Source organism: Bufo bufo, chromosome 3, assembly GCF_905171765.1.
Source record: "Bufo bufo chromosome 3, aBufBuf1.1, whole genome shotgun sequence".
Taxonomy (NCBI): domain Eukaryota; kingdom Metazoa; phylum Chordata; class Amphibia; order Anura; family Bufonidae; genus Bufo; species Bufo bufo.
This window is the reverse complement of record NC_053391.1, coordinates 157,196,621-157,224,013: the sequence shown is the minus strand read 5'-3', so window position 1 is coordinate 157,224,013 and position 27,393 is coordinate 157,196,621. Positions and strand designations below refer to the sequence as shown.

Genomic DNA, 27,393 nt, shown 5'->3' with positions numbered 1-27,393 from the left:
ACCCAGTCTTCCTCCCTGACCTCCTGTTCAGTCTGCACACTGCAGAAAGACGCAGCAGTTGGCACCTGTGTTTCGTCATCAGAGACGTGCTGAGGTGGTATTCCCATGTCCTCATCAGGAAACATAAGTGGTTGTGCGTTAGTGCATTCTATCTCTTCCACCCCTGGGGAAGGGCTAGGTGGATGCCCTTGGGAAACCCTGCCAGCAGAGTCTTCAAACAGCATAAGAGACTGCTGCATAAATTGAGGCTCAGACAGTTTCCCTGATATGCATGGGGGTGATGTGACAGACTGATGGGCTTGATTTTCATGTGCCATCTGTGCTCTTTCTGCAGAAGACTGGGTGGGAGATAATGTGAACGTGCTGGATCCACTGTCGGCCACCCAAATGACTAATGCCTGTACCTGCTCAGGCCTTACCATCCTTATAACGGCATTGGGCCCCACCAAATATCGCTGTAAATTCTGGTGGCTACTGGGACCTGAGGTAGTTGGTTCACTAGGACGTGTGGCTATGGCAGAACGGCCACGTCCTCTCCCAGCACCAGAGGGTCCACTAACACCACCACGACCATGTCCGCGTCCCTTACTAGATGTTTTCCTCATTGTTACCGTTCACCACAATAAGAAAAAAATTATTTGGCCCAATGTATTGAATTCAAATTCAGGCCTTTTTTTTACAGACACCTAACACTATCTGGCTATCTATTTAGGTACCGTATTTCACTAATACAGGCACAGCAGTAACGACAGATTTGGCTGAATATAAATTGTAGACCTAGTATTTAGGCCCTGGATGACAGGTATACGTTTACGGACAGAATTAGACTTGGAAATGCACGGTAGCGTGTGAAGTTATTGAGGATGACCCTATCCGCACCTTTAATCTAATATACCCTTTTATGGATAGATTTAAAGTTGGCCCGATACAGCAGAAACCACTGATTTAGGGAATTTCTAACTTGGGAATTGTATTTCAACCCAGAACAAAAATATATCCTTTGCCAGACAGCAGACAGTATTACAATTGGCTAGCCACAGCTGAAACACCAGATTTAGGGTACTGATATTTTGGCAATTGTATTTTACCCCTCAATAAAATAGCAAGCACAGCCAAGCCCCTGATGTAGGATATAGCAAAAAAATAACCACACTATTGATGGTTAAATGGACTTGGTGGAAGCTTGTGCTGGCGCACCACAAGGCACAAAATGGCCGCCGATCACCAAAGAAAAAAGTGACATAAAAACGCTCTGGGCAGCCTAAAAACAGTGAGCAATTAAATAGCAGCAGTTCAATGATCCACAGCTGTAGATCAATCACTGAATTAAGTGTTTTTGCTGAGTTAATCACTGCCTAATCTCGCCCTAACAGCAGCTGCAACCTCTCCCTACACTGATCAGAGCAGAGTGACGTGCGGCGCTACGTGACTCCAGCTTAAATAGAGGCTGGGTCACATGCTGCACTGGCCAATCACAGCCATGCCAATAGTAGGCATGGCTGTGATGGCCTCTTGGGGCAAGTAGTATGACGCTTGTTGATTGGCTGCTTTGCAGCCTTTCAAAAAGCGCCAAGAAAGCGACGAACACCGAACCCGGACTTTTACGAAAATGTTCAGGTTCGGGTCCGTGTCACGGACACCCAAAAATTCGGTACGAACCCGAACTATACAGTTCGGGTTCGCTCATCCCTAGTGATAACCCCTTGTCCAGACCATCTTGTAGAAACTGAAGAATGACTGGTATGGAAGCCTCAGTGGATGTGTGATGATGCATAGAACACCAAGATGAATTTTTTTCCAAATTCTTGAGTAGGACTTGTTAGTAGCTTCCGATCTGGAGTGCTCTAAGGTTCTCAAGACAGACCCCGATAGCCCTTCTATCCTTGGAAGGGACTGATCAACCTCCAGGCTGTCAGGTTGAACATTTGAGGAGATCTGAGTGTCCCCCGAAACCAGTACTCTCTCTGGGGGAAGCCTCCAAAATTGACCCTGACTCATCTAGAAGAGTTGGGAAAACCAAGCTCTCTTTGGCCAGTATGGAATGATGGCGATGACTGACGCTTGGTCCTGCCTGATTTTCATCAAGACCCTCGGTATCAAGGAAATTGGAGGGAAGATGTAGGCCAGCCTGAACCTCCACGGGATTGACAGTGCATCTATTGCCACCGGGTTGTCCTCCCTGTAACCCTTTCCCTGCAATACCTCTCCAACTTGGTGTCGAACCTCGTTGCCATGAGATCGATCTCTGGCATGCCCCACCTGAGCGTTATCTCCTTGAAGACCTCTGGATGAAGTGACCATTCTCCGGTTGGAAGACCTTGGCTCAGACGATCCACGATCACATTGTGAAGTCCGCGAATGTGAATGGCTGATAAGTGGGTGAGGTTCAGTTCTGCCCAATCCAATATCACCCCTATCTGTCGCAGGAGACTTTATGACCTCGTGCCTCCCTGCTTGTTGATGTACAGTACAGCGGTCATGCTGTCTGACTGTACCTTCACTGCCTTCCCTCGAATGAAGGGAGCAAAATGAAAAAGAGCTAATCTGATCGCTCTGATCTCCAGGAGATTCGATGACAATGATTTCTCCTGTGGTGTCCAAGATCCTTGGACTGTCTTGTCTAGAAGATGAGCTCCCCAACCTACTAGGGATGCATCTGAAGTAAGTATGATCCATGAGGGCTGGACCATGGACTTGCCGTCCTCGAGGCGAGACCACCATCTCAGGGAGGATCGGACATGGTAAGACAGGGAGTGCACGGCATTGAGTCCCACTGTGATTCCACTTGGCTAGTACCTCGGACTGAAGCGAACGCAGATGCCATAATGCCCAAGGCACCGACTCTGCGGTTGAAGACATTAGTCTCAACATCTTCAATAATGTACGGATCGTTACCTCTCGTGGTATTGTCACGGATGGTGTACAGGAAACAAGATGATACAAATACAAACGATGACACACTGGATCCACAACTAAGGAACAAAAGGGAGACCCCTGCAATCGACCTGCCGCTCTCCCTTATTGCTCAGCCTATGCGACCACTCCAAAGGTGAATGGGCGCATATCCACGTACCTCGGCTATCTTAACCTGAAGGCCCTACAATAGTGAGGGGACACGACCACCGGCTCCCTACACAGACACGGAGGGAGTCAGGGTCACCTGAATCCAGACAACAGAAAATCATAAATACTTAAACAGAACTTATCTGCAGACGACTGTGGAGTGGGAACTGGTAGCTGGGAGCTGAGGACAGCATGCACACACATTCCAGGAAGTTGTATCAGCCGCACCCTACTACCTTATGGGGAAGAATTTAAAGGGAGGTAATGAGTCTGACTGCATGACAGCTGAGATAGCCTAACGAGGTGAGGAACAGAAACCAAAACAAAGAAACTCAAGGGGGAGGATCTGAACGGCTCCTGTCAGAGCTTCTCAACTGTCTGGTTGTGACAGTACCCCTCCCTCTAGGAGTGGACTCCGGACACTCAGGGCCCACCTTCTCAGGATGGGACCTATGGAAAGCCCTGATTAGGCGAGAGGCCTTAATGTCCGTGACTGGGACCCACATCCTCTCCTCAGGACCATAACCCTCCCAATGAACGAGGTACTGGAGGGAACCGCGGACAAGACGAGAATCCACAATCCTAGAGACCTGAAATTCAAGATTTCCATCAACAATAATCGGAGGAGGAGGCAAAGGCGAGGGTACAATAGGTTGAACATAAGGTTTCAATAAGGACTTATGAAAAACATTATGGATCTTCCAAGTCTGAGGAAGTACAAGACGGTAGGCAACAGGATTGATGACAGAGAGGATCTTGTAAGGCCCAATAAACCTAGGACCCAACTTCCAGGAGGGAACCTTCAATTTGATATTCTTGGTAGACAGCCACACCAAATCATCAACATTCAGGTCCGGACCAGGCACACGTCTCTTATCCGCCACACGCTTATATCTCTCACTCATGTTCTTTAGATTATCCTGAATCTTTTGCCAAATAGATGACAAAGACGAGGAGAATCTGTCCTCATCAGGCAAACCAGAAGAGCCCTCTCCAGAGAAAGTCCCAAACTGCGGATGAAACCCATATGCACCAAAAAATGGTGACTTATCAGAGGACTCCTGACGACGGTTATTTAAAGCAAACTCAGCAAGGGACAAAAAAGAACACCAATCCTCCTGATTCTCCGCCACAAAACAGCGCAGATATGTCTCCAGATTCTGATTGACACGCTCTGTCTGGCCATTCGACTGCGGATGGAAAGCAGAAGAGAATGACAAGCGAACCCCCAAGCGAGAACAGAAAGCCTTCCAGAATCTGGAAACAAACTGCGTGCCCCTATCAGAGACTATGTCTGAAGGAATCCCATGCAATTTGACAATGTGGTCAACAAATGCCTGCGCCAGCGTCTTAGCATTGGGCAAACCAGGAAAAGGGATAAAATGCACCATTTTGCTAAAACGGTCCACCACCACCAGAATCACAGACTTCCCCGAGGAACGAGGCAAGTCCGTTATGAAGTCCATGGACAGATGTGTCCAAGGACGGGAAGGAATGGGCAAAGGAAGGAGAGGACCTGATGGCCGTGAATGAGGGACCTTGGCACGAGCGCAAGTCTCGCAAGCTGCCACAAAACCCTCAACCGACTTACGAAGCGCAGGCCACCAGAATCTCCGAGCAATGAGATCCAGTGTGGCTCTTGTCCCCGGGTGCCCAGCAAGGACCGTATCGTGGTGTTCTTTAAAAATCTTGTGTCTCAAAGCGAGAGGCACAAACAACCTCCCAGGAGGACAAAGATCAGGAGCTTCTGACTGGGCTGCCTGCACCTCTGCCTCCAATTCAGGAAAAAGAGCAGAGACCACCACACCTTCAGCTAAAATGGGACCCGGGTCTTCAAAATTCCCACCTCCCGGGAAACAACGTGACAGGGCATCTGCCTTCACATTCTTAACCCCAGGGCGGAACGTAACAACAAAATTAAACCTTGAAAAGAACAAAGACCATCTGGCCTGTCTCGGGTTCAGACGCTTGGCTGACTCCAAGTAGGCCAGATTTTTATGGTCAGTAAACACGGTAATAGGGTGTCTGGCTCCCTCTAGCCAATGGCGCCATTCCTCAAAAGCCAACTTGATGGCCAACAATTCCCTATCTCCCACATCATAATTTCTCTCTGCGGAGGAGAGCTTCTTTGAGAAAAAGGCACACGGTTGCCATTTGGCAGGAGAGGAACCCTGAGACAAGACCGCACCCACCCCTACCTCAGAAGCATCAACCTCAACTATGAAGGGTAACGAAACATCAGGTTGTACTAGGATGGGAGCGGAAGCAAAACTCTCCTTGATATTAGAAAAGGCCTTACGCGCTTCTACCGACCAGGAAGAAAAATCTACCCCCTTTCTGGTCATATCCGTGAGTGGTTTAACAACAGAGGAATAATTCAAAATAAATTTCCTGTAATAATTAGCAAAGCCCAAAAAACGCATCAGCGCCTTCTGATTCTCAGGAAGCTCCCACTCAAGCACAGCGCGAACCTTCTCGGGGTCCATGCGAAAACCAGAAGCGGAGACAAGAAACCCCAGAAATTGGATCTCTGGAACCGCAAACACACATTTTTCCAGTTTCGCGTATAATTTATTCTCCCGCAGGATGAGTAAGACCTGACATAAGTGTTCCTTATGAGTCTTGAAATCAGGAGAAAAAATCAAAATGTCATCCAAATACACTAATACAAATTTTCCCATTAAATGATAAAAAATGCTGTTGACGAAATGCTGAAAAACGGCTGGAGCATTCATCAAACCAAAAGGCATAACTAAATTCTCAAAATGGCCCTCAGGGGTATTGAAAGCCGTCTTCCATTCGTCTCCTTCTCTGACCCTAACCAGGTTGTATGCCCCTCTTAGGTCCAATTTGGAAAAGACTTTCGCCCCAACAACCTGGTTAAACAAATCCGGGATTAGAGGAAGCGGATACGGATCACGAATAGTGATACTGTTCAGCTCCCTGAAATCCAGACAAGGTCTTAAAGAACCATCTTTTTTCTTAACAAAGAAAAAACCAGCGGCAACAGGTGACTTTGAGGGTCGTATGTGTCCTTTTCTCAGACTCTCAGAGATATAAGCACGCATCGCGACCCTCTCAGGTTGGGAAAGATTGTATAAACGAGATTTAGGCAGCTTGGCACCTGGGATGAGATCAATAGGGCAATCATACTCCCTGTGCGGAGGTAAACCCTGAACTCCACTCTCAGAGAAAACATCCAAAAATTCAGAGAGGAAAGGTGGTACAGTTTTAGTAGAAACCTCAGAAATAGATGTTATGAGGCAATTCTCTCTGCAAAAGTTACTCCAACCATTTATTTGCCTCGCTTGCCAATCAATGGTGGGGTTATGTTTAGTGAGCCAGGGTAGCCCCAACACTAGAGGAGTAGGCAAACCGCTAAGGACGAAACATGACACATCCTCAACATGAGCATCATTCACAATTAAACGGATATTGTGAACTATGCCCTTTAATGATTTCTGAGAAAGTGGAGCTGAATCAATAGAAAAAACAGGAATATCTTTTCCCAAAGTGCATACCTGGAAACCATGAGTTATTGCAAATTGGTTATCAATGAGGTTGACAGCTGCTCCACTATCCACAAAAATCTCACAAAAAATGCTCTTGCTCTCTAGCGCCACCCTAGCAGGCAGGACAAAACGGGAACTACAAGCAAAAGAAAAATCTTCAATTTCCGCCTCAACCCTGCCAATAGTAACAGACGGAATATTCTTAAAAGATTTCTTCCTTTTTGTCTCTTTATTACTCCCAGAAAACTGCCTGAATCTCCTAGAGGGACAAACATTTGCCAGATGATTTATACCTCCACAACAAAAGCAAACCCTCCCCTGCGGGCTGAATCTTCTATTGTCAGAGGCAATCAACCCCAGCTGCATGGGCTCCTGCTCAGAAGGGGCTGACAGCGACTGAGACCCCTGTGCACAGAATGACACCGCTGCACTGTCCCGGGACTGAGTATGACAAGAAGGAGAGATCTCTCCTCTTTCTCTAAGACGCCTGTCAATACGAACAGCCTGAGACATAGCAGAATTCAAGGAGGTAGGTCTTTCATGAAAGGCAAATGCATCTCTCAATCCCTCAGAAAGACCATAGCAAAATTGACTTCGGAGTGCAGCATCATTCCAACCCGTATCTGCTGCCCATCTCCGAAATTCTGAGCAGTATATCTCTGCGGATTGTTTACCCTGGCATAACAGACGTAGTCTAGACTCAGCCAGAGCAATACGATCCGGATCATCATATATCTGACCCAGAGCTAAAAAGAATTCATCCACTGAACGGAGGGGCCGTGCCCCCTCCGGCAGCGAAAAGGCCCAGGACTGAGCATTACCTCTGAGCAGCGATATAATGATGCCCACCCTTCGTTCTTCATCACCGGAAGAATGGGGAAGAAGGCGAAAATGGAGTTTGCAGGCCTCTCTAAAACGTACAAAATTCTCACTACCCCCGGAAAACGTATCCGGGAGCGAAATCTTAGGCTCAGCACAAACTCCATGAACGCAAGCTGAACCGGTCACTTGAAACTGAGAAAAAGTCTTACGGAGATCAGCTACCTCCAAAGAAAGACCCTGAAAGCGTTCAGCCAAAAGTGTAACCGGATCCATGCTTGAGACGGTTTAGGCGGCTGATAATGTCACGGATGGTGTACAGGAAACAAGATGATACAAATACAAACGATGACACACTGGATCCACAACTAAGGAACAAAAGGGAGACCCCTGCAATCGACCTGCCGCTCTCCCTTATTGCTCAGCCTATGCGACCACTCCAAAGGTGAATGGGCGCATATCCACGTACCTCGGCTATCTTAACCTGAAGGCCCTACAATAGTGAGGGGACACGACCACCGGCTCCCTACACAGACACGGAGGGAGTCAGGGTCACCTGAATCCAGACAACAGAAAATCATAAATACTTAAACAGAACTTATCTGCAGACGACTGTGGAGTGGGAACTGGTAGCTGGGAGCTGAGGACAGCATGCACACACATTCCAGGAAGTTGTATCAGCCGCACCCTACTACCTTATGGGGAAGAATTTAAAGGGAGGTAATGAGTCTGACTGCATGACAGCTGAGATAGCCTAACGAGGTGAGGAACAGAAACCAAAACAAAGAAACTCAAGGGGGAGGATCTGAACGGCTCCTGTCAGAGCTTCTCAACTGTCTGGTTGTGACAGGTATTGAGAGAGAACAGGCTGTCTGCTGAACGGATCGCCTTCTCTCGGGAGTGAGATGAATAGTCATCTTTACTGAATCCACCACAAACCCCAGGAACCTTACCGAGGTGGCTGGCAGAAGTTGGGACTTGTCCCAGTTGATTATCCATCCTAGCTGATGAAGGAAGGAAACAGCCTGTTGAATGTGTTGGGACAGGAACGCTTGGGAAGGGGCTCTGAGGAGCTAATCGTCCAGGTATGGAAACTATGCTCAGACCCTGAAGCCTTAGAGCGGCCACCACGGACACCACCACCTTGGTAAAAGTGTGTGGGGATGGAAATGTTTTAGGACCCCCCTCTTCATCTGTACCGTGATCCTTAAGAATCTTCTGGACCCAGGATGGATGGGAATATGGAGATAAGCATCCGTGAGGTCCAAGGTTGCCAAGAAATTCCCCGGCAAAAGAAGATTGGTTACTGACTGAATAGTTTCCATACGGAACTTCTTTCGTTTGATGAATCGATTGAAGTACCTCAAATCTATAATCATCCTCCACCCTCTGGTACTCTTGGGTACTAGAAAAACTGGGGAATAAATCCCTGCTCCCCTCTCTTGGAGAGGGACCTCCTCTAAAGCCCCCTTCTGAAGATATTCTAGATCATAGCTCTCTAGAACTCTTTGCTTGCTGCAGGGAATTAGCCTTTTCTGGACAAACCTGTCCGCGGGCGGACTGCTCAAGTCCACTAGGTAGCCTTGTGAAATGATGCGAAGGACCCATTGGTCCTGGATATGATCCTGCCACAAACCTAGAAAATGTTGTAGGCGACCACCTACGGGAATGTGGGGAGCAGGGAGCACTGAACATCCAGTTAGACCGGCTAGATACCAAGAGCCTCGAGGAGGCCCCCAATGAGAGCGTTGAGGACTTCTTGGGGGGCCTAGATCCCCTAGAGGATCTTCCTCCTCTTCGGGACCCCCAATCTCTCTAGGCTCTGGGTTGAGGTTCCGGCCTGGAACCATACCTCTTGCCCCGACCACGAAAGGACTGTTGAGGAAGGGACTTGCCCTTCTTGTCCGACAGCCCTTCCATTATTTGGTCCAGTTCTGCCCCAAAAAGCTTGCCGGGTTCGTAAGCCATAGCGCAAAGGTTGTGCTTGGACGTAGTGTCCGTTTTCCAAGGCTCCAACCAGAGTGGACGCCTGCCCGCAGTTGAAAGCGCCATGGAATTGGACACCAACTTCAACTGTTGTGGAGCAGAGTCACACAGGAAGTTGATGGCTAAGCTGTCCATCCTACAGGAGGCCAGGATGTCATCCCTAGAGACCCTCTTCGTCCAGGTCAGACTGCACCTGGGCGAACCTCGTTCTGAGAAAATTTGCCACTTCCGAGGACGCAATAGCAACTGAGGCGGCGGCAGAAACCGAGGAGTAAATACGCCAAGGGCGCAATCCGCCTTCCAGTCCATAGGATATTTAGAGGCTTGACCTGTCATCGGATGGAATTAAGGTCCTCTTTGACAATTTAGAGATGGCCATGTCCACCTTCGGGACAGGCCCCCAGGACGATACCTGATCCTCTTTCAAAGGAAAAAACGATTTGAATTTCTTGGTCAATACAGGACCCTTCTCCGGTTTCTTCCACTCTGCCTTCATTAACAACAAGAGGGAACTATCTGCTTTAAGGGCCCTGGGCCCCTTAGAGGCAGAAAATGAGGCTTCCCCTGAATCAACATTCTGGTCCCCCGACCGGATGGATCTCAACAGCCGCTGGGCTTTCTCAGGAGGAAATAAATAAGAAAAAACATCTTCGCCCTCAGAGGAGGAAGAGACCGATCCCTCTCTTAAATCCTGAGCCCCCCCGACACCTCCATGGCCCGATGAGGAGAGGAAGGTCGTCGGCGTTTGGACACCGAAGCATGTTTCAATTCTTCTATGGAAGAGTTCATCTGGCCATGTAGCCCTTCACCCAGTAAACCACGTCATGGACCGTCGGTTCCTGTTGGGGGAGTGCTTTGGCCCTACAGGGCGGGCATCGGTAAAATGCATAGCTGTCTTCCAGTACAATCTGGCAATCATGGCATTGCAGGTAACGTCTTTTGCCAGTACCGTTTCTGCTGGGCTCCCGATCACCGTCCCCGGTAGAAGACATGGCTGCAATACAAGAAAAAGAATTAACCGCCAAATTCGGAGGAAAAAAGACAATTATCAAAAAACCTCAGGATCTTTACCCAGAAGATCCTAACAAGGTCTAAATTGCAAACCGCAAGAAACCAGAACTCGCAAGGAACAAGAACAAGGAAGCAAAACTTCAACCGCAACCAATTTCAAGAAAAACAGATTCAAGACAGATCCAGGAGACCAAACTGGGAGAAGCCCCAGCTTTAAATAGCCCTAACTGGCACCAAAAGCTCAAGCTCCGCCCCGTAGGGTGTCACTCTTGCTCTTGTTGCACTCAAGCTCCTCGCTTTTCTGTGGCCAGCCCCTCCCTCACTGTTTTGATTGACAACACCAGACAGTGACAAAGCAACCAGGAAGGGGCTTACCACAGAAATGAGTGGAGCTTGGGTGCAACAAGAGCAAGGGTGACACCCTCATTGCACCAAAGGCTTAATTTGCATTTTTTTTTTTTTTAAAAGTATCAGAACTCAATAACAGATACTCAGTTCAACAAAAGAAAAACATTGCTTTAATGAAGTGAACTACAGTTATGTGTCTATGCAAACAGCTGGACGGGGAGGCTGCTTGTGACAGACTCCCTTTAAGTAACTAAAAGCAGTGAGGGAGGGGCTGGCCACAGAAAGGTGAGGAGCTTGAGTGCAACAAGAGCAATGGTGACGCCCTTATTGCACCAAAGGCTTAATTAGGCTACTGTCATACTCGTGGACGGATCCATTCAGATAATACATCCGTCTGCATCCGTTCAGTACAGATCAGTTTTTATTATCTTTAACATAGCCAAGACGTTTTCTATTGTGCCAGATTGTGCAGGTTAAAACGGATCCACCCCTATTGACTTACATTGTGTGCCAGGATGGATCCGTTTGGCTCAGTTTCATCAGACGGACACCGGACACAGACAGCATTTTGGTGTACGTCTCCAAAGCGGAATGAAGACGGAACGGAGGCATTCTGAGCGGATCCTTTTTCATTCAGAATGCATTAGAATGCAAACTGATCCATTTTGGACCGCTTGTGAGAGCCCTGAACGGATCTCACAAATGGAAAGCCAAAACGCCAGTGTGAAAGTAGACTTAACAATAAGTATCATAACTCGGGAACGGAGTATCAGATCAACAAAAGAAAAATAGTGTAATCAGTTGAACTACAGCTATGTGTCTATACAAACAGTTGGGAGTTTGCTGATGATAGATTCCTTTTAATGACTTCTTTATTTTTACTATTGCAATAGATGAGAGGGTAAAGGGAGTGGGTTTCTTTTAAAGCTAATAATATGTTTAAAAGTTTAAATAAACCTTTAACCTCTTACGGACACAGGGCGTACAGGTATGCCCTAATGTCCGAGTCCTTAAGGACACAGAGTGTACCTGTACGCCCTGTGTATTTCCGATAACCGCCGGGAGGTGATCGGAACAGAGTGCCTGCTGAAATCATTCAGCAGGCACTCTGTGACAATGCCGAGGGGGGTCCTGTGACCCCCCCGTATCAGCGATCGCAGAAAATCGCAGGTCAATTCAGACCTGCGGTCTGATGCGTTTCCGGGTCATTCGGGTCTCCGGTGACCCGATAACCCGGAATAGGATGGTGATCGGTGGTGTGATAATAAACCACCAATCACCATTCTTAGATCCTGAGAGGTGGCGGTGACATCACCTCTCAGGATCGCATCCTATATGGAACAGGCTGGAAGAGACAAACAGCCTTGTGCTTGGGTCCCGGGCCCTTATGTTCGCCCATGATTGTTAATCCAGCTGCTGCTACTCCACGGCCATGTGCTGAGCTCTAATAATAAGGGAGAAGCTATTCTACCTTACAGATGTAGAAGAGCTCACTGAATTTAACTGTTTCATTCCTTCTCTCTGTGTTCAGATACAGCTATAGGGTTGCCTGTTATCCTGCAAAATAGCTCAGGTTATGCATTATGATATCACATTGAGCCAAATGAGAAATTAAGTTCTGTTTCATCTGTGTTGTGCAGGAAAAATTCATTGTTTATCAGATTTTTTTTGTGGAGGAGTACCTGAAATCCTTAGGACATTGGTATCTAACCTCTGGTTCTCCAGCCAGCAGATAATGAGCACATGCTAGAAGTACCAATCTTGCATCAGCTAGAGAGCCCCAGATTGGAGAGATATTAGGGTATGCCCCGATGGTCAAGCCATGCCAACCCGTAGCAGGCAACAGTCGTAAAAATGTACCGCAAATTTGAGCAGCCATAGGCTCCACTGTCAGGTTGCAAACTTAGACCTCTTTCACACGGGCAAGATTTCCGCGCAGGTGCAATGCGGGAGGTGAACACATTGCGCCCGCACTGAATCCGGACCCATTCATTTCTATGGGGCTGTGCACATGAGCGGTGATTTTTTACGCATCACTTGTGCGTTGCGTGAAAATTGCAGCATGCTCTATATTGTGCGTTTTTCATGCAACGCAGGCCCCATAGAAGTGAATGGGGCTGCGTGAAAAATTGCAAGCATCCGCAAGCAAGTGCGGATGCGGTGCGATTTTCATGCATGGTTGCTAGATGATCGGGATGGGGACCCGATCATTATTATTTTCCCTTATAACATGGGGTTAAAAATAAATAATTTAACTCACCTCATCCACTTGTTCGCGCAGCCCGGCTTCTCTTCTGTCTTCTTCTTTGATTACAGGAGGAAAAGGACCTGTGGTGATGTCACTGCGCTCATCGCATGGTCCGCCACATGATCCGTCACCATGGTCCATCACATGGATCATGTGATGGACCATGTGATGAGCACAGTGACGTCACCACAAGTCCTTTTCTTACTGTGATCAAAAAAGAAGACAAGAGAAGCCGGGCTGCGCGAACAAGTGGATGAGGTGAGTTAAATAATATTTTATTTTTTTAACCCCTCCATCCCCATTTTACTAAGCATTCTGTATTAAGAATGCTATTATTTTCCCTTATAACCATGTGATAAGGGAAAATAATAAAATCTACACAACACCTAACCTAAACCCGAACTTCTGTGAAGAAGTCCGGGTTCGGGTCTGGGTACCAAACATGCCGATTTCTCACGCGCGTGCAAAACACATTCAAACGATTTTCCCACAACGCACCCGCATCTTTTCCCGCACGTCACCCGCAACACCCACGTGAACCCAGCCTTAGAGTGCTTTCACCCTAGGTTTTTGTTTTTTGTCTGAACTTTTCTGTAGCAAAAACCGCTGCAGCCAGCTCTTACATGCTGGTCATTAGAAAAAAAGTAGACATATTAGATATTGCCGCGTCCGTGAGAATCTGCTCTATACAAATAACACATGACCTAACCCCTCAAATGAACACAGTAAAAAAATAAAATAAAAACGGTGCCAAAACAGCTAATTTTTGCAAACTTTTAAATTTTAATCAATTTTTTCCATTAACAAAGCAAGGGGTAACAGCCAAACAAAACTTAATATTTATGGCCCTGATTCTGTAGTTTATAGAAACACCCCATATGTGGTCGTAAACTACTGTACAGGCACACGGCAGGGCGCAGAAGGAAAGGAACACCATATGGTTTCTGGAAAGCATATGGTGTTCCTTTCCTTCTGCGCCCTGCCATGTGCCCGTACAGTAGTTTACGACCACATATGGGGTGTTTCTATAAACTAAAGAATTAGGGCAATAAATATTGAGTTTTGTATGGCTGTTAACCCTTGCTTTGTTACTGGAAAAAATGGATTAAAATGGAAAAATTTGGTCAAAACTTTTAATTCTGAAATTTCATCTCCATTTGCCAATAACTCTTGTGGAACACCTAAAGGGTAACAAAGTTTGTAAAAATCAGTTTTGAATACCTTGAGGAGTGTAGTTTCTAAAATGGGGTCATTTTTGGGTGGTTTCTATTATGTAAGCCTCACAAAGTGACTTCAGACCTGAACTGGTCCTTAAAAAGTGGGTTTTGGAAAATTTCAGAAAAAAATCAAGATTTGCTTCTAAGCTATGTAACATCCCCCCAAAAAAAAATTGCATTCCCAAAATGATCCAAACATGAAGTAGACATATGGGGAATGTAAAATAATAACTATTGTTGGAGGTATTACTATGTATTATAGAAGTAGAGAAATTAAAACTTGGAAATGTGCTAATTTTTCAAAATTTTTGGTAAATTTGGTATTTTTTAAATAAATAAACATACATATTTTTTTACTCCATTTTACCAGTGTCATGAAGTACAATATATGACGAAAAAACAATCTCAGAATGGCCTGGATAAGTAAAAGTGTCTTGACGTTATTCGCACATAAAGTGACAACAGTCAGATTTGCAAAAAATGGCCTGGTCCTTAAGGGGTTAAAATGATTGTATACATAGTATGGTGTGGCAGAATGCTAATATGACGGAATCACTTTTGATCAGTGTTTATTCATTGGGAAATTGTGAGAACTTCAATATATTTCAATATATTTGCGGATGGTTGCAAAGCTACAATACATAGGCAAGTTACCTGTAAATGGCTTCAAATAAGTCCTTGGAAGTAGTCCCAAGAGCCCTTTCATACTGAGATTTTCCTTCTCTAGAATACAAAGAGCAACAATTTTTGGTTACATATATAATAAACAAAATATTCCATTCCTCGCATTTTCATCATTGCTGGATTCAAGCATCAAAAGGAATCCTGTCACATCTGTTTCCCAAGTCAAACCATGGTACCTGTCATGCAGCATAAACTTGGCATAATTCATCACAAATATTATTTTTATTTAGAAAAAAAAAAAAGCTGTCCCATGCTTGTGTAATTCTTATCTGAACTGTGCTTGCACCGTATGGAAATAAGTTACTCTGCATCACCTTCTTCATCTCGTCTGTTCTCTTTAAAACTACTTGACTGACTGGTGACGCTTATTCCACCGCTCTGCCCCCCACAAGAAGACAAAGTGGACCAGGAGGGCTTGACCTTCCTGCTCCCCCCAGCCATGGGGCCACATATTCCCGCCCTCCAACCCGGTCCCTGTCACTTGTGCCAGGGACTGAAGAGGTGGCACAGCTGGTCCATATTAGAGATGTCGCGAACATAAAATTTTCAGTTTGCGAACGGCGAACGTGAATTTCCGCAAATGTTCGCCAACAGGCGAACCGGACGAACCGCCATAGACTTCAATAGGCAGACGAATTTTAAAACCCACAGGGACTCTTTCTGGCCACAATAGTGATGGAAAAGTTGTTTCAAGGGGACTAACACCTGGACTGTGGCATGCCGGAGGGGGATCCATGGCAAAACTCCCATGGAAAATTACGTAGTTGACGCAGAGTCGGGTTTTAATCCATAAAGGGCATAAATCACCTAACATTCCTAAATTGTTTGGAATAACGTGCTTTAAAACATCCAGTGTGTGTGTATACGATCAGGTATGATGTTGTATCGATCAGGTAGTGTAAGGGTTACGCCCGCTTCACAGTGACAGACCAAACTCCCCGTTTAACGCACCGCAAACAGTCCATTTGCACAACCGCAAACTTCCCATTTGCACAAGGTTGGATACCAAGCTAGCCATGTCCCGTTCCTTGTCCTCACTGACGTCATTGAAGGTCTCTTCCTCCACCCAGCAACGTACAACACCAAGGGTCCCTGAAAGGCGACAACAAGCCCCCTGGGACGCCTGCTGTGGTTGGTCTTCCACTTCCTCAAAGCCACCTTCCTCCTCTGACTCTTCTTCAGACTCTTCTCTCTGCGTTGCCGCAGGTCCAGCAATCGACGACGACAAGGCTGCTTCTGGTGATGGTGACCACAACTCTTCCTCTTCATGCTTATCTACTGCCTGATCCAGCACTCTTCGCAGGGCACGCTCCAGAAAAAACGCATATGGGATGAGGTCGATGATGTTGCCTTTGGTTTAAATGACCAGGTTTGTCACCTCTGCAAAAGGACGCATGAGCCTACAGCCATTGTGCATGAGCGTTCAGTAACGCGCCCAAAAAATACCTAGCTCCGCAGAGGCTGTCCTCTTTTTTTAATTTAAAAAAAATCTGTTCTTACCAGTTTAATCTCTGTTTTGTCCCCTATCAGGGGCCGGTGTATGGAATAGATTTTAGGAACCGGGAGATGGAAAAAGATGGTTAATCGGTCCTCTTACTTCCAATTTGGGGCACTGCGCGTGCGCCGTGCAATGTACTGTGCCACCCTATATGAGTGGTGTGTTAAGTAGTACTATTCCTATCAGTTTAATCCCTGTTACGTCCTCTATTAGGGGCAGGTGTATGGAATAGATTTTAGGAACCGGGAGATGGAAAAAGATGGTTGGTCGGTCCTCTTACTTCCAATTTGGGGCACTGCGCGTGCGTCGTGCAATGTACTGTGCCACCCTATATGAGTGGTGTGTTAAGTAGTACCATTCCTATCAGTTTAATCCCTGTTACGTCCTCTATTAGGGGCAGGTGTATGGAATAGATTTTAGGAAACGGGAGATGGAAAAAGATGGTTGGTAGGTCCTCTTACTTCCAATTTGGGGCACTGCACGTGCGGTGTGCAATGTACTGTGCCACTCTAATTTTTATCGCCAATATAGGTACTTCAAAAATATGCGAATATTTCGAATATAGTGATATATATTCGTAATTTTGAATATTTAATTTTTTTTTTAATCAGTACACATGATCCCTCCCTGCTTCTAGCTTGTGGGCCAATGAGAAAGCTGCAGTATATTTGACTTTAGGAGTAGTGTTTGCGAATTTTCAAAATTTTTATTGCGATTTTTTTCAACTTACAACTATTAGACAAAGAAGATTATAGCAATATATTAGCTAAATTGCTCTATATTCGGTTTTTTTTTCAGAATATTTGCTATATTGCTATAACTTCGTTTTTTCGAATATTCATAATATTCTAAAACAAGAATATATAGCAATATAGCAAATATTCGAAAAAAATACGAATATAGAGCAATTTAGCTAATATAGTGCTATAATCTTCTTTGCCTAATAGTTGTAAGTTGAAAAAAAAAATCGCAATAAAAATTTGCATGACGAAAATTTGCATATTACACGATCATTACCTTGCCGATTTTTCGAGTACAAAAAAAATCGTAGAGTATAACGAGTATTCGAATTTGCGAATATTCGACAAATATTCTACAAAATATTCGCGAAATATCGCGAATTCGAATATGACCCCTGCCGCTCAACACTAGTGTTAAATAGTAGTATTTTCACCAGTTTAATCCCTGTTACGTCCCCTATCAGGGGACGTGTATCGAATAGATTTTAGACAACCGCAAAGAGTTGTCAATAGTTGACACACTCATGATATAAATTTTATTCCTCTATGCGTCAATCTTGGTGTAGTGATGACTGTGCTCGTGCGCACGTTTGGGAGATTGCAGGCGATGGCGGTTTTTCAAAGCCTATGGTCGTGCTGAGGTAGTTCAGTGACAGTTAAGTGACCCAGAAAACAATGATTCTGCAGTGTGGGCCCATTGTTGGCCTATTAGGCTTTAATGATCACCTTAGAGGATCACAAAGAAAATTTATGTTTTTTCTATGCAAAATTATCCAGCCGATCGCTTTTGGTCTGTTCACAATGAAGCAACGACCTTATCATCTGGGGTGTGCCAACATTGCCAACAAACTCATAGAGGTGATCGCTTCATTGTGATACGCAAGCCCCTTCACCACAACAAGGTAACGATCACGAAGGGGAATTGACACATGTATGTGCCTTTATTTGTTTTGTTTTTTGCTGCCACAGTGCAGCACCAGAGGCCAGAAAAATTAGGCATGTACACATGCCTGAAAAATTAGGTATTGTTGCAGCCGCTGCAGCAAATTGATGTTTTCCATACAGAAAGTGCACTAAAACATTGCGGCTTGAACCCTAGTTGGTGGCGGAGAAGTCACGCAAGTCATCTGGCATGCAGAGATTAAATACAGCAGCGTGTGGACCATTTTTAGGCCAAGGCATCTCATCAGGCCTTTTTTAGTCAAATGCATCCCCCACTGTCCGTCCCTTCAGGATCCATGCCTTCATCTTAATAAAGGTGAGGTAATCTAGACTTTTTTGACTTAGGCGACTTCTCTTCTCAGTGACAATACCTCCTGCTGCGCTGAAGGTCCTTTCTGACAGGACACTTGAAGCGGGGCAGGCCAGAAGTTCGATCGCAAATTGGGATAGCTCAGGCCACAGGTCAAGCCTGCACACCCAGTAGTCAAGGGGTTCATCGCTCCTCAGAGTGTCGATAACTGCAGTTAAGGCGAGGTAGTCTGCTACTTTTCAGTCGAGTCATTCTCTGAGGGTGGACCCCGAAGGGCTGTGGCAATGCGTAGGACGTCCTCCATCAACAACACATCTGTAAAGCGCCCTGTCCTTTGCCAGCGTGGTCGTGATAGGAGGAGGATTACTTTCAGCTCTTCCCCTGTTAGATTCCCGTTGTGCTGTGACATCACCCTTATACGCTGTGTAAAGCATACTTTTTAACTTGTTTTGGAACTGCTGCATCCTTTCCGACTTCAAATAATTCGGTAACATTTCAGCCACTTTCTGCTTATACCGGGGGTTTAGTAGCGTGGCCACCCAGTCCAGGTCGTTCTCCTTCAGCCTTTTTATACGAGGGTCCCTCAACAGGCATGACAGCATGAAAGACCACATTTCCACAAGGATGGATGCCGAGCTACTCATGTCCCGTTCCTCATCCACACTGATCTCATTGAAGGTCTGTTCTTCCCCCCAGTCACGTACAACACCACGGGTACCAGATAGGTGACAACAAGCACCCTGGGATGCCTGCTGTGGTTGGTCTTCCTCCTCCTCAAAGCCACATTCCTCCTCTGACTCCTCTTCTTCAGACTCGTCTTCCAGCGTTGCCGCAGGTCCAGCAAGCGATGATGATAAGGTGTTTCTGGTGGTGATGGTGACCACAACTCTTCCTCTTCCTGCTCATATATTGCCTGATCCAGCACTCTTCGCAGGGCCGCTGAATATCGGAAAAGTGAGCCATGGCCGTACAGGAACGCCTGAAATTGCCACACACCTTCCTGGCCTGCTTGAGGACGTCCTGTAAGCCTGGGTACTTATGCACAAAGCGTTGTACGATCAGATTCAACACATGTGCCATGCACGGCACATGTGTCAACTTGCCCAAATTCAATGCCGCCAACAAATTGCTTCTGTTGTCACACACCACTTTGCCGATCTCCAGTTGGTGCGGGGTCAGCCACTGATCCACCTGTGCGTTCAGGGCGGACAGGAGTGGTGATCCGGTGTGACTTTGTGCTTTCAGGCAAGTCAACCCCAAGACGGCGTGACACTGTCGTATCTGGAATGTTGAATAGTCCCTGGGGAGCTGGGGGGGTGCAGTTGATGTAAAGCAAGATGCAGCAGCAGAAGAGGACTCAGCCGAGGAGGTTAGCGAAGAGGATGGAGTAGGAGGAGTAGAGGAGGTGGCAGCAGGCCTGCCTGCAAGTTGTGGTGGTGTCACCAACTACTCTGCAGAGCCACGCATTCCATGCTTGGCAGACGTCAGCAGGTTTACCCAATGCGCAGTGTACGTGATATACCTGCCCTGACCGTGCTTTGCAGACCAGGTATCAGTGGTCAGATGGACCCTTGCCACAACACTGTGTGCCACTTCATGCAATGTGAAGTTTCCTAAGGGTCAGGCCAACCCCCTCTGTGCCTCATATCAGGCCACCCAGAGCGTTCCGCCTCAGTCGCAGTTCACTGACGTGCACTCTTCTGCTGGAAGAATGGAACCAGAATGGGCCAAATCGCTGTCTCGAGCGGTGACTGACCTATCTAAGATCTCCCAATCCACCCTTTCCTTAATGGGTCGCTTGGTGGAGACGTCACCTGCGCAACCTGCTCTCTCCCAGGGCGCACCATCCAGGAGCAGGCACCCCGGCAAGCGTCCCAGGCAGGAACGCCTCTCCTCAGATGCATCGCCTTCTCCTCCTCCTCCCCCCGGTTCGCTGTCCAGGGCATCCTCGTTGGTTGGGGACCCTTCGTCCGGAGGAGAACTCGCCGAGTCGGATAGGGATCTGGACTGCTCGTCCCAGATGGCCGCCTTAGTGGACAGTCTGGTCTCGGCAATCAGGGACACCTTTCAACTTCAAGAGGAGGGCCCCTCTTTTTTTAGTCACCAGGGAGTTTCTTTCCTGCATAACAAGCAGGCTCCCAAGTCGTTCCCGGTACATGACGACTTTTCCATTCTCACTGCTAAAGCGTGGGAACAGCCAGGTTCATGTTTCCTGATCCCCAAGCGGCTGGATATTCTTTATCCGTTCCTCCTGGATTGGGTGGGCAAGTGGTCTTCCCCTCCAAAGGTGGACCAGCCGGTGGCTCGCCTGGCCAAGAATACCACTATTCCGGTTGCGGACGGCTCCTCTCTGCAGGACCCGGTGGACCAGCGGGTCGAATCGCTGGCAAAGTCATTTTTTTCTGCCACCGGTTCGGCACTCCGTCCCATTTTTTCGCTTCAGCATGGGTGGCTAAGGCGGTTTCTGTATGGGCCCTGCGCTTACATCAGGATTTAGACTCAAACCTTTCCCGCACAGAACTCCAGGCTCTGGCGGCCCAGATATCCCAGGCGGGGAAGTACTTTTGCGAGGCTGCTCTGGACGCGGGCTCCATGGTCGCGCGGTCCTCCACCTTTGCCGTCTCCATTCGGCAGGAACTCTTGTTAAAGGCCTGGCAGGCAGATTCCTCTTCCAAGCGTTCCCTTTCTCCCTTCCTTTCGCTGGTTCTCATCTTTTTGGGCCCAAACTTGACAAAATCATTTCTGAGGCCACGGGTGGCAAAAGCACCCATCTTCCACAGCCCAAACCCAAGCGTTCTTCCCGACCGCGTCCTTCCGCGCCTCGCCAATCCTTTCGCCACTTCACGGGCACCTGCCCGGCGGCTCCCTCGACCGCAAGGCAACCCACCCAGGAGCAATAGTGGATGCCTTCATTCAAGCCACAGCCCGCCTGGCATTCCCAAGCGCAGCCTCAGCGCTCTTCCTCTGGCAAGCAATCCCCAGCATGAAGGTGCGTCCCCACTTTCCTGGGTTGGGGGGGGTCGGCTCCTTCATTTTCAGGAGGTTTGGCAGGCCCACATCTCAGACGCCTGGGCGCTCAAGGTGGTCACTTCGGGCTACAAGTTGGAGTTCAAATCCATGCCTCCAAACCGTTTTTTCTGTTCTGTCCCCCCAGGGAGCCGTCTCGTGCGGGAGCCTTCTTTCAGGCGGTTCAAGATCTGCTGGTCAGGGGAGTAATCTCCCACATTCCGGCAAGGGAGCGGTTTTCCAGTTTTTACTCCAACCTCTTCATTGTGCCCAAGAAGGAGGGAGGAGGTGTTGGACCTCAAGATGGTAAACCGTTACCTTTGAGTGGCCGTTTTTGTATGGAGACTTTGCTCCTTGATAGCTTCCTTGGCGCAAGGGGAATGGCTGACTTCCGTGGATATCCAGGACGCCTACCTGCACGTCCCCATCGCGATCACCAACCAGCGGTTTTTGCGCTTCGCGGTCCACTCGGACCACTTCCAGTTCGTCGCCCTGCCGTTTGGTCTGGCGACTGCGCCGAGGGTGTTTACCAAGGTGCTCGCTCTGCTTATGGGCCTTCTTTGCTCCAGAGGCATCACCTTGATTCCGTACCTGGACAACATTCTTATCAAAGCGTCGTCGTCCCGGCAGTGCGAGGAGAGTCTGCAGATCACCTTGGACACTCTCGCCCACTTTGGGTGGATAGTCAACCTTCGGAAATCTTCCCTTGTCCCGTCCACTCGGATTCGGTTCCTCGGTATGATTCTGGACCCCGGGGCAGCTCGGGTGCGTCTTCCAGCGGATAAGGTGAAGGACCTTCGCAGCTCGGTGCTCCGGTAGCGCACAGTCTCCATCCGGGCTTGTATGCGGGTGTTGGGCCTTATGGTGGCCTTGTTCGAGGCGGTGCCATTTGCTCAATTTCACACCTGGTCTTTTCAGCGAGCGATCCTCTCGACCTGGGACAAGTCCCAGGAGTCCTTGGATCATCGGTTTTCCCTTTCTCAACAGGTTCTGTTGGACCTCCATTGGTGGCTCTCCCCAACTCCTGGAGATGGGGAAGTCTTTCCTTCCGATCAGATGGACGGTCATTACGACCGACGCCAGTCTTCAGGGTTGGGGAGGAGTCTTCGTCACGCGTACTGCCCAGGGCGTATGGTCTCCATCAGAGTCCAGACTATCCATCAATGTCTTGGAGCTTCGTGTGATTTTCCTCTCACTGCGCCATTGGTCTCCCCTCCTGAGGGGCCAATTTTGCGCATTCTTGGTTCGCCAGACAGGTGAACATATTGTGATGCCCGCTGGCGCCATATTCTTTTACATTGTGCAGAACTTTGACACATGACATCAGGTGGTACAGGACAGCCAATTAAGACATTTCAGCACATGAACACACCCCCTACCCTATAAATAAACCCGATCTGGCCACCATTTAACATTCCGTCTTTTGCCAGTGTAGGGAGAAGTTGCTGTGTGGTGCAGGGACAGACTGTTAGGGACACCAAACGCTAGCTAATAGGGCCACAAAAGTCCTTTTAAGGACTGGTATAGGTGTGCTATCGATAGGTGTGACATACTGAGGGGTGTGATATACTTATAATATACTTTCTAACATAAAAAGTATATTATAGTGCATTTGTATTGTTTAGCAGTTCTGCTGCGATACTGCAGCTATACAGAGGGACAAACGCAATGGGAATAACTAATTGCAACTGGTGTAATATATACCAGTTGCCCCCCAAAAAAACTGATTGAGGCAGGGGTGTGATATACCTATAATATACTTTCTATATAGTGCATTTGTATTGTGCAGCAGTTGTGTGCGGTTCTGCTGCGATACCGCAGCTATACAGAGGGACAAACGCTATTGGAACAACTAATTGCAACTGGTGTGATATACCAGTTGCCCCCCAAAAAACTGATTGAGGCAGGGGTGTGATATACGTTTAATATAATTTCTATATAGTGCCTAAGTGGGAAGTTGAAGAAGGTGCGTGCGATTATGTCAATGGACGCACCAGAGTTGGTTGAGTGGCTACCTCAGCCTTCCAATTCTGCACCCTCCTCACTCTCTGCTGTGTGCACCCCCAAATACATCACCACCACCATAGCCCCTCCACTCGAGTCAGAGGAAATATTTTCCCATCCATTCCCAGACCTTACCGATGCGCAGCCATTCTTGGCATCGGATGAGGAAGAGTAGGTAGAAACGGCCGCCACCCAGCTGTCTGACAACAGTACCCAGATCAGCCCAAGGATGGAGGTCCCCGCTGTTGCTTCCTACTCCGAGATCTCTAATGTCAGTGATGATAAAGGTGACGATGATAAAGTTTCGATGAATGTCACATGGGTGCCCACAAGAGAGAAGAGGAGGGGAGTTCAGAGGGAGTGACGGAGCAGTAGATAGGGGGTAGAAGTAGGAGAAGCAGGCAGAACTTGCAGTGCACAGAAGGCAAAAAGCAGACATAACTGGAGCGAGCCATCCACCATGCACAGTCACATCTGACGCTCCTAAGATGCCAGCACATGGCTCCGCAGTGTTTGGCTTTTTTTTAACATGTCCTCTGCTGACAATAGTGTTGCTATCTTCAGCCTGTGCTGTCAACACATAAGTCACGGTAAGCCCAACACTCACCTAGGGACGACCGCCTTAAGAACGCACCTGGCCTCCCATCACCGAGCCCAATGGGAGCAACACCGTCAGAACCCACACAGCTACACTCCTGGCGCTCCACATCCTGCCTCTGCTTCTCATCTCTCCTTCCATTTGTCCTCCACTCCACCTTCCACCGTGCCGTTGTCGCGTTCATCTGGCAAAATGAAGGCATCCGTGGCCCAAATGTTCGAGCGTAGAAAGTTGATGATGCCGGATAACCTCCTTGCCCAATGACAGACCGCCAGCGTGTCGGAACTGCTAGCCCGTCAACTACTTCCATATAAATTGGTGAACTCAGAGGCCTTTAGAAAATTTTGAAATATTTATACCAGAAGGGCATCCCAGAGCTATATGGTCATGTTCAGCGGCAAGTGAATGTATCTTTGGCACACAGTGGCGGTGCCAAGATACAGTGCTGCCCATAATTATTCATACCCCTGGCAAATTTTGACTTAAAGGTACTTTTATTCAACCAGCAAGTTTGCTCATATTTAAATAAAAGCTGAGAAATGTTTTTTTTCCACAATAATGCCTCTTGTACATTGTCTTATTATCTTTTGGGAGACACCTATGTCATTTCCCGTGAAAAAATTACTTGCTGGTTGAATAAAAGTAACTTTAAGTCAAAATTTGTCAGGGGTATGAATAATTATGGGCAGCACTGTACATCTGACCACATACACGTGGTCTAGCAAACACGGGAAGGGAAGGTACATAACGTTTACTGTCCACTGGGTGAACCTTCTGACGGCTGTCAAGCATGCAACCCGTGGCACCTGTGTGGATTTGGTGTTACCGCCACAGATTGCATGCAGGCCTGCCTCTTCTTCTCCTCCTCCTACTCCATCCTCAGTCTCCTCCTCGGCTGACTCCTCCTTTTCCACTGCTACCGCCTCGTCCGCTGCACCCCCCCAGCTCCCCAGAACCTTCTCTACATGCCAGGTGAGACATTGCCATGCTGTGCTGCGGCTGTTGTGCCTGGAAGACAAAAGCCACATCGGTCCTGCACTCCTTTCAGCTCTGCAGTCACAAGCCGATCAGTGGCTAACCCCGCTCAAATTGACAGTTGGTAAAGTGGTGTGCGACAATGGTGCTGAGCGCTCTGATACAGGGCAAAATGACACACGTGCCGTGCATGGCACTCATCCTGAACTTATTCGTGCAGCGATTCATTGCCAAATACCCCGGGGTCCAGGATGTCTTGTGGCAGGCAAGGAAAATCTCTAGTCATTTTAGAAGAAGATCTTACACGGCCATGGCTCACCTTGCTGACTTTCAGCGGCGACACCACTTGCCTGTCAGATGTCTGATTTGTGACTGCCCGACGCACTGGAACTCCAGCTTGTATATGCTGCTCCGGCAGAAACATGCCATTAACGACTACCTGTAAGAACTCTGCGGCAGGACAGGTTCTGCGGAGCTTGTTTTTTTTTTCACCATGCCAGTGGCTGCTCATGCGCGACGCATGCAGACTTCTGCGGCCATTTGATGAGATCACCAAACTGGTCAGTCGCAGCCAGGGCACTATTAGTGACATTGTACCTTACGCCTTCTTTCTGGAGCGTGCATTGCGTCGTGTCATTGATCAAGCCGTCGAGGAGCAGGAAAATGAGGAAGTCCCAATGCGGAATGAATTCCCAGGGGGGGGCTACTCCATCTGAGATAAGTCAGCAGGAGTCTGAAGAAGAGTAAGAGGAGGATGGTGCCTGGGGGGAGAAGGAGGAGCAATAAGAGCAGGCTTTAAACTTTTCTAGGATCCTTGCTGTTGTCCGTGGATGGGGGGAGGAGACCGAGGACGACATTCTCCTGGGCGATGAGCAGGAGCCATGCCACTCCACCGCTTCCAATTTAGTGCAAATGTGGGCCTTCATGCTCCAATGTTTGAAGAGGGACCCCCATACAAGGACCAGTACTGGGTGGCAATGTATTTAGACCCCCAGTACAAACACAAAATGGCAGACATGTTACTTACCAGCATCACAGAGGGCTGTCAGAATGCAGCATTTCCAGGCCTTGCTGCGAGAGATGCTGCATTCTGCTGTTGCGGGTGCTGGCAGAGGTATTTCCATCCACAGAGAAAGTTGCGGGTACCAATTCTACCGTGCATGCAAGAAAAGAGCGGTTTGAAGATGTGTTGTCACTTCGGATATGAGATCATTCTAGCAGCCAACCCATCGACAGCCAGTTCCGGATTTAGCCTCAGCAAACGCCTAAACCGACAGGTGTCCGACTACATTGGGTTAACGGCCGATGTGGACACTCTGAGAAGCGAGAAACCCCTTAACTAATGGGTGTGCAGGCTTGACCTGTGGCCAGAGCTGGCACAATTTGCCGTGGAACTCTTGGCTTGCCCCTCGTCAAGTGTCCTGCCCGAAAGGACGTTCAACACAGCAGGGGGGATCGTGACCGATAAGCGCACTCGCCTAGCTCATGACAGTGTGGACTACCTCACATTTCTAAAAATGAATGAGGCATGGATCTCAGAGGGATTTAACACCTGTAACCACCACATTTAAATGAATTTCACCTATTACCATTGGGTGTTTTTGAAGATGGGGGAATTTTGTTAGCAATGTTTTTAATCCAATTTTTTTTTTTTTTGTTCTTTTAAGCATATGTATTTGACATGTACAGTGCTGCCCATAATTATTCATACCCCTGGCAAACTTTGACTTAAAGATACTTTTATTCAACCAGCAAGTAATTTTTTCACTGGAAATGACATAATCTTATTATCTTTTGGGAGACACCTATGTACAAGAGGCATTATTGTGGGGAAAAAAAAATTCTCAGCTTTTATTTAAATTTGAGCAAACTTGCTGGTTGAATAAAAGTAACTTTAAGTCAAAATTTGCCAGGGGTATGAATAATTATGGGCAGCACTGAATTTGTACTGACCTGCAGTAAAATTGATATCCAATGACCGTCTAATATAACTCCAGCCTCATAATCACTTGATGTTTTCTGTCTGATGAATGCATAATGTTTGGGGCCGGTACTCCACTGGCCTGCAGTAAAATTGATATACACGTTGTGGGGATCCGCTCTGGTAGGCAGTGGTAGCGAGTGCAGTATAGAGGCAACACAGACCGGTCTTGGTGTAAAACACGATGCTTTGTTTATTCACACGGTGCATATTTGTGAAAGACGGTGCAGTTCACAGGGAGGGTGGTCACACACAGCAAAATAATAGTTCAGACCCAGCAAGTCCCTGCTGCAGGCTACTTGAGGCCTGTTTCAGTCACATAAAGCAAAGTCTATTTAAAGCCAGGAGTAATGTCACCTTTTCTCCTTGGTGAAGTAAGTCCATGGGTCCTGCTTCTAGCCACAGGACACGGATCCCTCCTGGATTCAGCTGCGGGTCCTTGCACACTCCT

At 47.6% G+C, this 27,393-nt stretch overlaps 1 protein-coding gene across 1 annotated transcript in view; it reads right to left on the bottom strand.

Moving 5' to 3' along the window:
* Positions 1-27,393, bottom strand: part of LOC120994867 (acetylserotonin O-methyltransferase-like) — a 393,295-nt gene that overhangs the window by 250,960 nt on the left and 114,942 nt on the right. Inside the window, exon 4 of the mRNA XM_040423734.1 lies at positions 14,859-14,927. Coding sequence (XP_040279668.1) covers positions 14,859-14,927 — 69 coding nt within the window. The remainder of the gene's footprint in view (positions 1-14,858; positions 14,928-27,393) is intronic.